The sequence below is a fragment of the Xiphophorus maculatus genome, chromosome 7, assembly GCF_002775205.1.
Source record: "Xiphophorus maculatus strain JP 163 A chromosome 7, X_maculatus-5.0-male, whole genome shotgun sequence".
In the NCBI taxonomy this organism is placed as follows: domain Eukaryota; kingdom Metazoa; phylum Chordata; class Actinopteri; order Cyprinodontiformes; family Poeciliidae; genus Xiphophorus; species Xiphophorus maculatus.
In genome coordinates this window covers 14,654,756-14,668,196 of record NC_036449.1, presented here as the reverse complement: position 1 = coordinate 14,668,196, position 13,441 = coordinate 14,654,756, and the positions used below count along the sequence as shown (strand labels likewise).

General features: G+C 39.1%; 1 protein-coding gene across 3 annotated transcripts in view; it reads left to right on the top strand.

The window, feature by feature from the left end:
- frmpd4 (FERM and PDZ domain containing 4) overlaps nt 1-13,441 on the top strand; it is a 38,290-nt gene that overhangs the window by 20,436 nt on the left and 4,413 nt on the right. For all 3 annotated transcript variants that reach the window (XM_023337501.1, XM_023337502.1, XM_023337503.1), the window contains 12 exons: nt 1,424-1,469; nt 2,335-2,439; nt 3,645-3,752; nt 4,131-4,262; nt 5,636-5,755; nt 5,960-6,096; nt 6,323-6,449; nt 7,403-7,492; nt 7,586-7,768; nt 7,883-8,006; nt 8,099-9,070; nt 10,736-11,899. In XM_023337501.1, coding sequence (XP_023193269.1) covers nt 1,424-1,469; nt 2,335-2,439; nt 3,645-3,752; nt 4,131-4,262; nt 5,636-5,755; nt 5,960-6,096; nt 6,323-6,449; nt 7,403-7,492; nt 7,586-7,768; nt 7,883-8,006; nt 8,099-9,070; nt 10,736-11,899 — 3,308 coding nt within the window. The remainder of the gene's footprint in view (nt 1-1,423; nt 1,470-2,334; nt 2,440-3,644; nt 3,753-4,130; nt 4,263-5,635; nt 5,756-5,959; nt 6,097-6,322; nt 6,450-7,402; nt 7,493-7,585; nt 7,769-7,882; nt 8,007-8,098; nt 9,071-10,735; nt 11,900-13,441) is intronic.

Below are 13,441 nucleotides of genomic sequence, written 5' to 3'. Positions count from 1 at the left end.
TCCAGTGTGATTTAGTTGTGATGTGGATGTTTTGGAGCACTTCAATAGATTAATCACTGATACACCTGAGTCATCGACTGTGAATTACTGCTATATGAGTGGTGTAATAAGGTATGTGGCCTATGCTTCACTGATCTGATGGATTTGAATGGGTTTTCTCAGTTAATTCAATATACTTCCTTGGGAAAAAAATGTCAGGCACATGCACTTTTCTGCTGTCCTCAATATTTCCCTGTTAACCACACTTTATTTTTTCAAATCATTCATTCATTGCCTTCTGCAATGGGTGGGTCATGGGAGTAGTTGCTCCATGGTGGGAAACCCAGGCACCATGGTATGGAGATGCAGTTGGTCCTGTGAGATCTGGATCTGCACTGGGCTTTTCTACACCGTCTAATTTCCACTGTAAACCTAACATGGAGCCTCCAGTTGGCATCATGATCAGACTACATCAATTTTCTCTTTTTTATGCAGAGGAGAAGCAGCTGTACTTTGAGCTCCCTCTGGATGAAGGAGTTCTGTACCCTATTTCTAAAGCTGAGTGCAGACACCCTATGGAAGAAACTTGTTTTAACCAATTAGTTCCAGAATCTCATTATTTCAGTGATGATTCATATCTCATTGTGATTGGTGAGGGTCAAAAAGTAGATAGATAAAGTGAGAGGTTAGCTCTTTTGCACAGGCCTTTCTTCATCTTGACAATTGAAACTTCAAACACATTTCTGATGACTTGGCCCCAGGGCATTTATCCATCACTTGCTCCAACCTACCATTACTCACAATCAAGACACCAAGATACTTGAAGCAAAGACAGAACCTTAACTGGGTGAAAACTGTGGTTCACCGGGTTTAGGGTTCTAAACTTTCCAATTGGCAATCATTGCCACGGACATAGAAGATCTGACTCTCATCATGGCAGTCTCAAACTTGGTTTCTGATCCAGTGCATTCTGAAGGTCATGACTCAAAGAGACCAACATAGCCCCATCGCCTACAAAAAGCAAAGATGGCAGTTCAAGATTTCCAAATCAAATCTCCAGTAGTAAAGTAGCCTCAGGCAAAGGGGGTCAGACCTAGATGTAGAAAGATCAAAACTGTTGTCATAACTCATTGAGATTAGGAAGACAAGTGAATCCTCCTAGCGTTAGACTTCAGCGTGGAGTCTTGCCCAGTGGCTAAGCCTTTGTTTTCTGGGGTTTAGGTGGTTCAATCAAAAAATAAAATAGTAAATTTCTCCATGTAGACCTACAAGCTTTGGATAGAAAAGTCTTTAGGGGGTAGGTGATTGTGGGGTCTTGGGTATATTGATGCACTGTGTCATGATCTGACTTTTGAGACATGGAGCATTCCTTTTACATTGTGTCAAGCAGAAATAAAAAGGAAAGAAAAAAATGGCCTGATTTACTTTTCTTTTTGTCTCACAGGAGTTGTAAAGAGTCCATAGTGCTGACTGTTGTTCAACCATACCCAGTGAGTATCTCCCCTTTGAGTGAAATTGAATTCATCCCTATAAGCCATTTGAGCATTTGGAAGTGATTATTTTGTTGACTCTATGAAAGCAAGTAATTAATCACGCCATATGTTTGTGCTGGCACTCTTTCCGTCATGCAAGTAAAGTTAGAACTTGAGCTGCTCAAGCAAAGACAAACCTTTTGAGTGCCCTTATATGTAGGAGTCAGAACAACACATGACCTTGTATGAACCTGCAACAACAGCATTTCCTAGAGATACAATGCACCAGATGGTGGCAAACACTCCAGGAGCATAGCCTCTCTGCAGCCATTGTTTATAGTTCACATAATAAGTTACTAAATATGGTGTAATGCACGATTTCCTTCCAAAAACAGACAAAAAAAATGTCAGAACATCATCAAAGAAAAGAAGACTTATTGTTTGAGTTTTCTTATGTGGCAGGAAACTCAAACGCATACCTCATCGTAATATCAACTACATTTGGTATGAAACTGCAATCTTCCAGTAATTGTGAATGCAGAATGATTCTTTTATGCACCACAGTGTCTGTGGTGTCAAGTACTTAATAAGAACCACTTAGACACTTTTAAATATTTAAAAACAGATTAAGTTCCAGTAATTCATCCTGTGATTACTCATGTTTACTGATTTTTTTACATTCTGTGATATGACAACAAAAGGGTTATCCTCATTCTGATGCTCTTGATTAGTATTATCCTAATTGTGTCACAGCAGAAAAGAGTTGACATGTTTAAATGGGGAATCATATCCTCTAATCATACTTGTGATTCATTTTGAAGTGGAAGCTGATTGTCCTTTAAATTCCTGTTTCTTTTTTGTATTTGTTCTTTCTCTCTAAAAGTCACCCAAATCTGCATTCATCAGCGCAGCAAAAAAGGCCAAGTTAAAGACAAATCCTGTTAAAGTCCGCTTTGCTGAAGAGGTCATCGTCAACGGACAGGTCCCAGTAAGTCAAACCAAAAGAACTCTTCTTGTTCAGCTTTATATTTAGAGGTGAAAAAGACAGACTGTGATTTAGCTTTATCTATATACGATATAAACAGCATTCGGCCACAGACAGATAAAAAGGAAGTTCTTGTGCAATTGCTTCCTATAATTAATAGGTGAGTCACAGAAAAGAAGATTCAATGAGGGTATCAAGGAAAGAGAGCCAAACAGTGTTTATATGTCCCCACTTTTAGGTAGAATGCTTTTCCCAAATCATACTCCCTTGGTAAAATTGAGGGGTCAAACAATAATTGTCACACTCACTCAAAGGGAGCCTGAAAATTCAATCTCTGATGTCCATTGACTGGCTCCTCTGCTACAACTCCTGCTGCCCTTCTCTGCTGCATCCTTCAGGCTCTCCTCTGTTGCTTGGCCTTCACTTGTCTTCTGTTGGTAGTCCTCCTCTCCTCAGGGAATGGATCCCCTTCCTGGCAATTAAACCCATAATAAAATACATTAAATAATATGCATTAAAAGCTTCATTCACTGGCATTCACATCAAACTCAAGTCTTTCGCATCCTCTAAATTTCCTTTCAGCTTTGCCCTGTTTTTAGCATGATTTTTCTTCTTGTTAACTAATCAGGTGGTCCTTTTTGTACTAATGCTTGTCTGAAAAATCAGCAAGACTATATAGAAACCAGTCATTCATTTGAATCATTCAGATGAATGATTCAAATGACCCAAATGATGAATGACCCATCAAAGTAGTGATGGGTCGGTTGCGAACCGAGGATGTTATTTTACTGTCACCCTGCTTTAAACTCCTCCACAACTGCTTTTTTTCTTGCTGTTTGTTCCCTAATGTTTTCTAATGAACTTCTGAGGCGTTTACTGAACAGCCAGGTTTGCAGCCTAGTAACAAGATTATTTTTTGAATGACAATGTTTGCACTGGATATTATATAGAAGTATCGGAATAAAGCTGAATAAAAAGGTAGTTTGAACTTTTCAGTTTTTTAACAATCAGTCATTTTCTGCCTCCTTCGTACTTTAAGGTTACCTTGTGACGACAAAGTGACAGAATATGAAATGGTTTAAAAGAAGAAGCACTGCATAGCATGTTCCTTTACTGGAGGGCTTCACTGGTCTCTTACAAGTATAGGTTAAGGACTTTTCTCTTTATAAAGAGAGTTGTTGATCATACAATTTTCTTTTTCTTCTCAGGAAACAGTAAAGGACAACTCCCTCCTTTTTATGCCAAATGTTTTGAAGGTATACCTGGAAAATGGCCAGACTAAATCATTTAGATTTGACAGCAACACATCCATTAAGGTAGGTGCTGGTAAGAGCCTCCTTTCACACTGAAATGCTGTTATGTAATCTAAAAGCATGTTGAGGTTTTACTTTATGAAGCGTAACCTTTCCTCTTCACTGTGGCATTCAAAACTGTACCTCAAGTGAACTTATGATACAATCAAAAAGCAGTTGCCGTATAATTAATTGTGAAGGAGAGGCGAATGTAGCGATTTACATTTGCCCCTTACTTTTTTTGCTGGTGGAATTCTAAATGTATGTTATAATGGTGATGCTTTTAAACATTCTAGGCTGTGAGAATGATTTCTGAGCATGACTGAGGTCAGCTGAGCACAAGGAAGCTGCTCAATCTGCACACTGTATATTGTATTAACTATGACATTGTCTATCTTGAAGGACGTCATTTTGACCCTGCAAGAAAAGCTATCCATTAAGTGCATTGAGCACTTCTCTTTAATGCTGGAGCAAAGAGCTGAAGGATCTGCCAGCAAACTCATGCTCCTGCATGAGCAGGAGATGCTAACTCAGGTGAGAACACAACCATGGATAGAAAGATAGAGCAGTTGTTCAGTTCACTTTGGACAAATTCACAAAAAAAAAAGTATTAGTTTGGCCACTAAAAATAATTGTGATTTTATCTGCAATAACCAATGATCAATGTATGACACTTTTCTGTACTTTATTTCAAAAGAAGACAGAAGATATTGAAGGGCATATAATGTGTAAAATTAAAAGTAACAGAAAGAAATTAAGCTGTCAAGCCTTTCAGCCAAAGAGTGTTGAGGAAGTGTAAGGATGTTATGTAAAACCGACAAAACTTGAAGCAGACACCAATGGCCATACAAGAAAAAAATAAAGCTGATTTGACTGAAAGTTAAGATAAAAAATATGTCAAAAGACCCTGAGAATATCCATGCTAACTAACAAGAACCACAGTTGCACTGATAGTTTGGCTGCTAATGCCACCGAGCTATTTGGCATTGTCATGGCGTGAACTTTGTTCCATCCTTGTCCCACAGCCTTGGGTTGTTCTCTGCCTTGAAATCAAGATTGTAACAGTTATTTTAACTCTGGGAAAAAAAATATGTCTTAAGCAGAGAGTGTGTTTTGGTGAGGGAGGAGAAGTTCACCATTTAATCTTCATGAAATGCCACACTTCTACTGCATAAAGGAGTGCCCAGTCAATCCGATTCTGAGTTGCTACACATATTGGAAAAGTTGTTTTGTCCAAAAAACGTATTTGAAACGCAATAAAAAAAAAATGCCAGTTGTGATTTACTTATTTTTGGTACTCTTCTTGTTGCAAAATGTTATATTCAGGTTCAGAGAAACCTTCTTGTTGATGGTGCTGGGAGGCTCAGTTGGTAAAGTGGGTGCACCATGTACAGATGCTACAGTTCTCATCCCGGGTTTGGTTCCCACCCCTGGGTCATTTGCTGCATGTATTGCACTTCTTTCTCACCAAACGCCTCTAGTTCTAAAAAAAGAAACCTTGTATTTTTTTTATTTCTTTTAAAGGTCTGTGCAGGTTACATAAAATGTTGTAGTTAGCTCATCTGTGAGGAAACACACACATTAATTTAATTCCAGCAGAAGAAATCAATATTTGTCCATCTTCCCATATTGTATGACCGTCCTAACTAACCATCATTACTTTACTGCAAGAACACTGATATTTTAATCCATAATGCTGAAAAGCTAAACAATAATTGTCAAATAGTTTCTTAAATCCCAGGGTCTTTTAATTGAGTTATGCATTTCCAATATTCACTTCAGTTATTCAAAGTCATTACTTCAGATAAAAAAAATAAAACGTTGGCATTTTTTTTAACCACAGAAAGTTTCAAACACAAACATATAATAACTAACCTAATGCTTCTCATTTTGGGATCATGCTCCAGGTGACACAGAGGCCCGGCTCACACAAGATGAAGTGCTTCTTTCGGATCACTTTTGTTCCAAAGGATCCCGTGGACCTGCTAAGAAGAGATGCAGTAGCCTTTGAGTACCTCTACGTTCAGGTGAAAATGCAAGAATATACACACAGAAATAGCTTTTAGAGCAGTAGCTGTTGCTTATTTTATATTTGCAGAATGACAGCAGCCATGAGTCAGACTTCTCATTCTGCAAACACTCACTATGTGCATGGTGTTGTTTTGGATTCCATGGATGGAAGTGAATTAAGCTAACAGCTTCCCGTTGCATCTTTCTGTGCCTCCTTTCAGAGCTGTAATGATGTGGTGTTGGAGAGATTCGGGTCAGAACTGAAATATGACACAGCTCTTCGCCTGGCTGCCCTGCAAATGTACATTCTGACCATCAATACTAAGCAGTCTCAGAAAGTTTCCCTGAAGTATATTGAGTAAGTAGATCAGGTTTCACAATGCACTGCGACGGTGAACCTTTCTTTGTTTTTAGCAACTTGGTCCAGACGGTACAACAATGTGGTGATGTTAAACATATTATGACCTTACATCTCTGCCTCTGCTTTAATAGTCTGATAATTGTAACTTTAAGCAAAGGACCCACTTTAAGTGATGAACATAATTTTTAATAGTGGCTCATCTGTGTTAACTGTGTGTCCACAGGAAGGAATGGGGTCTGGCATTATTCCTGCCACCTGCAGTGTTGTCTAGCATGAAAGAGAAGAATATCAAAAAAGCTCTCACCCACATCTTGAAAACTAACCAAAACTTGGTGCCTCCTGGCAAAAAGGTAAAGAGTTGCTTATCCACTGTATTCTTTTTTTTATCTCTGTTTTATTTGCACAACTTACTCAAGGATACCACCTAGTGGAGAGTTAAGATCTGTAGTACTGTGGAGGTATTGATAACCACTTACGTTTTGCTACATTTATTGCAAACACAAATTTCTGTGTATTTTATTGGGGTTTTAGGTGATAGATCAGCACAAATTGATGCATAATTGTGAAGTGGAAGTATAATAACACACATTAACACACGGTTTTCATGATTTTTTGTTTTAAAGCAAAAGCTAGGGTCATATTCTGCAGGAGGGTGAAGTCTAAAGTCTTTTGCAGCCTCTAACAGGTTTTCTTCCAGGATTGACCTCCCATAAACTCCATCCATCTTTCCCACCTGAAGAAAAATATCCCAGCGGCATGATTCTGCCACCACCATGTTTCATAATGGGGATGGTGCTGTGTTCAAGAAAATGTCCATTTTTCTTTCACCCAACCTTCTGCATCTCAACCAAAAAGTACCATTTCAATCTCCTCCGACCAAACCTTATCAATGCCATCCCTGAACTGTCTGCTGGGTTCCTTCATCTTTGTGATGATATTTAATCATAATCTTCTGAGCCCTTCACAGAACAGTGGCATTTATATCAAGGTTGTTTACACCCAGGAGTACTTTTGCTAAAGAGGTGGCTTTTTAGGTGAATTTTTACAGAGAGGTATCAATGTAAAAGAGCCTGTATACATCATTCCAATTCCACTTATCTTTGTTCAAAATCTAATTTGATCATGTTGCAGTGTGTGGTCACAAAGCAGCAAAATGCGAAAAAGCTCAAGAGGCGTGATTACTTCTGAAAGGCAGTGCTTAAATACAAGACAATGTTATTTTTTCATATTCTGCTTTACAACTTTTATTTACTTAGTTTAGTTTACATCTGACACTATGTCCCTCTGTTCATCACCTCTTCAGCTGACTGCACTGCAGGCAAAGGTGCATTATCTGAAGTATCTCAGTGATTTGAGACTTTATGGAGGCCGTGTTTTCAAATCCACTCTGGTGGTGAGTAAGCTCGTCTTGGTATCCCCGCATGCATGCAGCTAGTATCACATCCTGTTTAGTTATATTTATATGGCGTCTCTGTCCCGTCCACAGCAAGGCGAGAAGCACACAGAAGTGACTTTGCTGGTGGGGCCTAAATACGGCATCAGTCATGTGATAAACACAAAAACAAATCTGGTGGCTCTTCTGGCTGACTTCAGCCATGTTAACCGCATTGAGATGTATGCTGAAGATGATAACAGGGTTAGAGTGGACCTGCATGTTCTGGACGTGAAGGTTAATACAAAATTTCAAAAAATATTTTATGTATTATTAAACTCTTGTTGTATAACTTTGACTGTTATTTTTTTTGGTCGGACTGTCTCATCAGATTGTTTTCTTCTCTTACAGCCCATCACTCTGTTAATGGAATCTGTTGATGCAATGAATCTGGCCTGTTTGACTGCTGGCTACTACAGATTACTCGTAGACTCTCGGCGCTCCATCTTCAATGTGGCCAAAAACACGGAAACAAGTAGGGAAACAATATGATTTGAAATAGCTATCCGTGACTTGGCAGAATGTGTTCAAAAATATTAATTCAGACTCTCGGTTCCTTTTTCACAGGCCATGCAGCTAAACCGAAACAAAACTACCAGGCAATCGAGTGTGCTTACAGTATACCTCACAAAGCGTGTGAGAACAGAAATAACCAGAGGTGCAGCCAAGATTACTTAGACCAGGAGTGTGAATACCTTGACCACAGTAGATGTGAAGTCCAGCCTGTGTATGTGACAGAGATTCACCAGCCTCAGCACTCTGTTCATATGGCAGAGAGAGCGGAGTGCTGCAGAGTTCCTTGCTCCCAGACTTATCTCAACATACCAAGGCCTAAACCACCGGATTCATCCAGAAATGCAAAGGTTTCCTTCATATTTGGGGAACCCCCTCTGGACAGCGTGAACCCCCAAAACCTGGGTTACCAGAGACTGATGGACGAAGGCCCAGAGATTGCAGATAATTACAGCCACATGTACAGGCGCCTTGAGGAGGATTATAAGATGATGGATGCCATAGAGGAGGGTTATCCGTACTCTACCAAAATCTTTGGTCCCACAGAGTGCATCGAGGAGCCCCTGCTGCATGACATCTGCTATGCAGAGACAACAGATGACGCAGAAGATGAGGATGACATCAGCTGTGAGGAAGATTTGGTGATGAGTGACATTGATAAGCCCACATTGCTGACACTCTCAGGGTCCAGTGATGACATCATCGACTTGACCTCCCTCCCTCCACCTCCAGAGGTTAATGATGAGGAGGACAACGACGTGCTTCTGCACTCCCTCAACATGGCCATTGCTGCTCCTCCTCCTGGTTTCAGGGACAGTTCTGATGAGGATGAACAGCAGGGGGCTGGGACTCGGGCCCAGGAGGCCTGCAATGATATCCCCATCTCTCTAATAGACTCTGTTCCCACACACCGAGCGGAGGGTTCTGAGGAGCCTCTGGACGATGCAGTGGTGTCCACCCTGCAGGCACTCGAGGCTCTGGCTGCTTCCGAAGAACAGAGTCCTGCACAGTCCGAGAGCAGCACAGGTTCTCCTTATACTATTGTAACATTCATCCACTAACATTATACTCACTTGATTCATTCATTTTTGATTTGTCCTTATTTTTTGTCTCATTTTTTAATAAATCCCATTGTGTTCAATGTTTCCATTTATGAGTATTTTTTTTCATTCGTTTGAGACATTTGTACACATTGTGTTATTCATCTTATTTTTGAGATCGTTTTTTTTTTTTTTCACAAAATGCATTATGGTATGCTTCTAACAGTATACAGAATTACAGAAATTATATTCCTTAATAGCTTTGAACAGATGTGACCAAACCCTGGGTTCCCTTAAATTTTTTAAGAACAGACCTCAGGAGTGCTAATAATTTTTGCAGCTGTTGCTATCGGTTAGACTATTTACGCAAAACAATATGAGCAATAAGGGTTTCACATCTTTCCATAATGTTTGGTTTTATTAGGATCAGAAATCTTTTTATTACAGGCTTCTTTATGAAGGTGATTTTTCTTCTTCAAATAGATACTTTTAGGTGTATGTTTTGATGCTAATACATTATGGATAAGCAATGAACTTGAGGCTGAGTTCTTTGAAAGTAGTAAATAAGAGTTATTGCTCCAGAATGCTTCGATTATCTTTTTATATCATGCCTTGCATTAGTGTGAATGCTAATTCATTTGAGAAGCTGCAGCTCCATGACAAAACTGAGTCTCTTCCATCTGGTATGTCCAGTTTTCTTAACTTGTCTTCTCCACCATCAGTTCTCAAGAGTACCACGGTTTTATATTTGTAGCCCAAAATTAGGTAAAATCTGAACTATTTCCATAAAGCCAACCTTTAAGAAAAAGAGACATGCTGATTACTTGAAGATACACCTTGCACTATTAATTTTATTGATTTTAGAGGGTTTGGAGATGGAATCGAATAGAATAGAATAGAATATTATTAGGTATATCATCAGTAAAAACACAGTGATATCAAATTACTGAATCCTTCATGATATTTTTTTTCCTGACATGTCTAAATTAAATCAATAATTTTGTCTTTTAGAAATTTCTCTTGAAATGTCCGTCCATCCATCCATCCATCCATCCATCCATCCATCTATCCATCCATCCATCCATCCATCCATCCATCCATCCATCCATCCATCCATCCATCCATCCATCCATCCATCCATCCATCCATCCATCCAATTCAGGTCTTGTGAAACTACAAGTCCCAATCCAGTAAAGAGCACATTACACAGAGAAAGCATGCAGTTATGAAAAACATAACTGCATGCTTGTGTGACAAGGTTGTATTTACCTTGTCACACAACTGATTTAAATCTACAGCTGTCTTCAGTTTCAATGATCTAAAAAGACATGATGTCATAGGAAAATAGTGTCAAGACATCATCTCACTACACAGACGTGATGTTCCATAAAGTGTTATTCAATATCCCAGCATACAGGAGGATTTTATCATTTTTAAATATAATTGTGCATTGTGTCAGTAAGATATAATGTTGTCAGTAAGTTATTTTTTTTATTATTTCCAGATTGATTTACATCTGATACTGTGTTTTGAATCCCTTTTTTATGTTAATATATGTTATTGTTTCTACAAAATATAGCTGATTTATTCCTTGATATGATCCATTTCCATATTTAATAACATATTCTTTTTTTGTATGTGTGGTACGCAGGTGTACAAATATCACGAACGTTTAGCCCAGAGTCTTCCGATTCTGGCAATGAGACAAACTCCTCTGAGATGACCGAGAGTTCAGAGTTAGCTGCTGCTCAGAGACATTCAGAAAACCACCTGAGGATGCATGTAGCCATGACAGAAGGATACCGTGCCATGAATGAAGAAAAGGCAGAGGTTTGCACAACTAGTGATGAGAATCCAGAGGAAGCTAAATCCTCGGCCGTTACCTCCTCTCAGATTTTCCACTCAGATGGCGGTGAGATGGAACCAGATACTATGGAAATCAAATCAGTCAGTGAATTCTTCACCAAGATGCACATGGGCTCCCTAATGAGCAGACAGAGAGGGAGGCAGAGGGAGGCGGAGAGCAGTATCCAAGGAGATAGATGCAGTTCCTCTGAAAAATTTAACTCAACTTCTCTAGATTCCGCCAAGGAGGAGCCCCCTCATCTTGTAGGAAAGTACAACACTTTCACTGTAAGAGATTCCTATTACATGAATCAACTTGATCTAGGGAGAACTCACTGCAAAGACAGGCATCAAAAATGGCAGCAGAGAGCACCGGGAAGCAAAATGGCAGAGAATCTTACACCAGAATGTGCAAATGACTCACAGGCTTCCCACGCAGACAGGCTGACAGCAAAGGGAGAGAACCAGGACTCAGATGAAAGAAACCAACAGTTAAATGCCCATCTCATCTCCCCATCCAAAGGGCCCTTCCCTGCTGAGAGTGATGCTACTTCACAGGACAATAAGCAGAAACAGATCAAGTTTTCGCAGTCAGAGCAGGATGTCACACGGATGTATGAATACCACGTTAGCAAGCGCATGTCATCAATACAAAGTGAAGGCGTTCATTCTCTGCAGAGCTCACAGTGCTCGTCAATAGATGCGGGTTGTAGCACTGGCAGCAGCAGTTGTGTCACTCCAATGGACTCTCCCCTTTGTGCCACAGACAGTATGCATGTACTATCAGAGTCTTCGCTAAAGGGGATGAGCTATGCAGCTGGGGCTGAGGAGAAGGCCTATGGACCCACAGTGCAGGGGAAAGTGGGGCATACAATGGACCCCACCCTGATGAGAAAAATCCATGCAGCTACCAGTGCTGAGCCAGGGTTTGGGAGCAGTCACAAAATGCCCAAGATAAAAGAAACCACAGGTAAGACAAAAACACTAGGGGACATCTCTACTTTGTTTCTATAGAAAAACATAATTAAAAGAAATAAAACACATTCACCAAGCATTCCATTCTCACACTGGTATGACAAGTTTTTTTTTTTTTTTTTTTTTTTTTTTTTTTAAGGGGGTGGGGGTTCTATTAAGTACTGGTCCTGGCATTCAGATGAGCCTCCTTTCTTTTTGAAAAATGTTACCAGCAGTTTATTTTTTCAGAAACTATTCAGGAGACATTATCCAAATCTGTTGAGGAAGGCTTTCTGATGATCTACATTTCCTTTTACTTGAGGAACATTCCAAAGGCCAAGAGAGAACAGAACCCATACATTCTGGCCTTACTGGGCTAAGATTCTTTAAAACAAATTATATATACTCAACACAGTGTCCAAAATATGTTTTTTTGCAGCGCCAACAATTGGAAGCTATTTGACAGCATTATACCTGCACATTGTTACATTTCTATGGCTTATAAACAAACAAATAAGTAACATTAAATTTCAGATGTGGATTTATCCAATCTAGAAATACAATATTTACTGCATACATTCTCCACATTTACAATATTTGCATAAATGTCATGAAAATGTTGCAATAATTAATCAACACTTTTACTTAATCTCATGATACACTATGCAGATGATCTGTCTGCTATGATGAAGTTTGACCTTGGGTAACCTAACCATTATACATGCTTGAACTAAATGAAATGGAAATTGACTTGGCCTTGTTTTCTGATTTAATAAGCTAATAAGACTTTAGCTGCTTAGAGTTGTAGGCTGCATATAAATTCCATCCATTTAAAAATAGAAAAAATTGATTGGTAACATCAAGCCACAGAGTAACTTACTTGTTCTCTACAACATCACAGGCTATTAAATGTACTGAATATGCCAACATATTTTGCAAGATCAGAAACAGTGTGATAGCAGCATTAGTAAAGGCTGGAGAGTCTTATCCCAATATGAAAAATTTTCAAAAGTTACATGACAGCTATATGGCAAAGTGACATATTGTGGTGTTGAAAGCTAAGAATACAATGGCAAAAGATAGAATGTCGGTGTAGTCATTTGGTCTCCAGGATGTACCTTCTTATCATAACGTTCTGTATATCTTAAATATTCTACGGTCACCTTTCTCAACAGCAGATGTCTGTTTAGGCAGTGGTTTAGTTATTGGCAATTTGTTCAATAACTAAAGGAGATACTCTTTCTATTAGTGTCAAGCTCTTCTTGCTACAACATCTTTAGGTGTAAAACTTGTGCCTCAGTTCATGTGACAACAAATGTGTGATATGAAATTATGTGAGAAGTGCAGACTGCCTGAGTGCATAAAACTTGAGAACCCCACCTAAATGTTTATTGCAAGTTTGAAATAGCTCTTACTTGCATGTTTAAATAATGTCTCAGATAAGAGTACCTTATGTTTTTTTTTGTTTCTTGAAGGAAAAATGTCTTATTTTGATTATCATTGGTGAAGATGAGAAAATGTATTCTTACCAGCCACTTTAGACTAACTTTACTGGTGT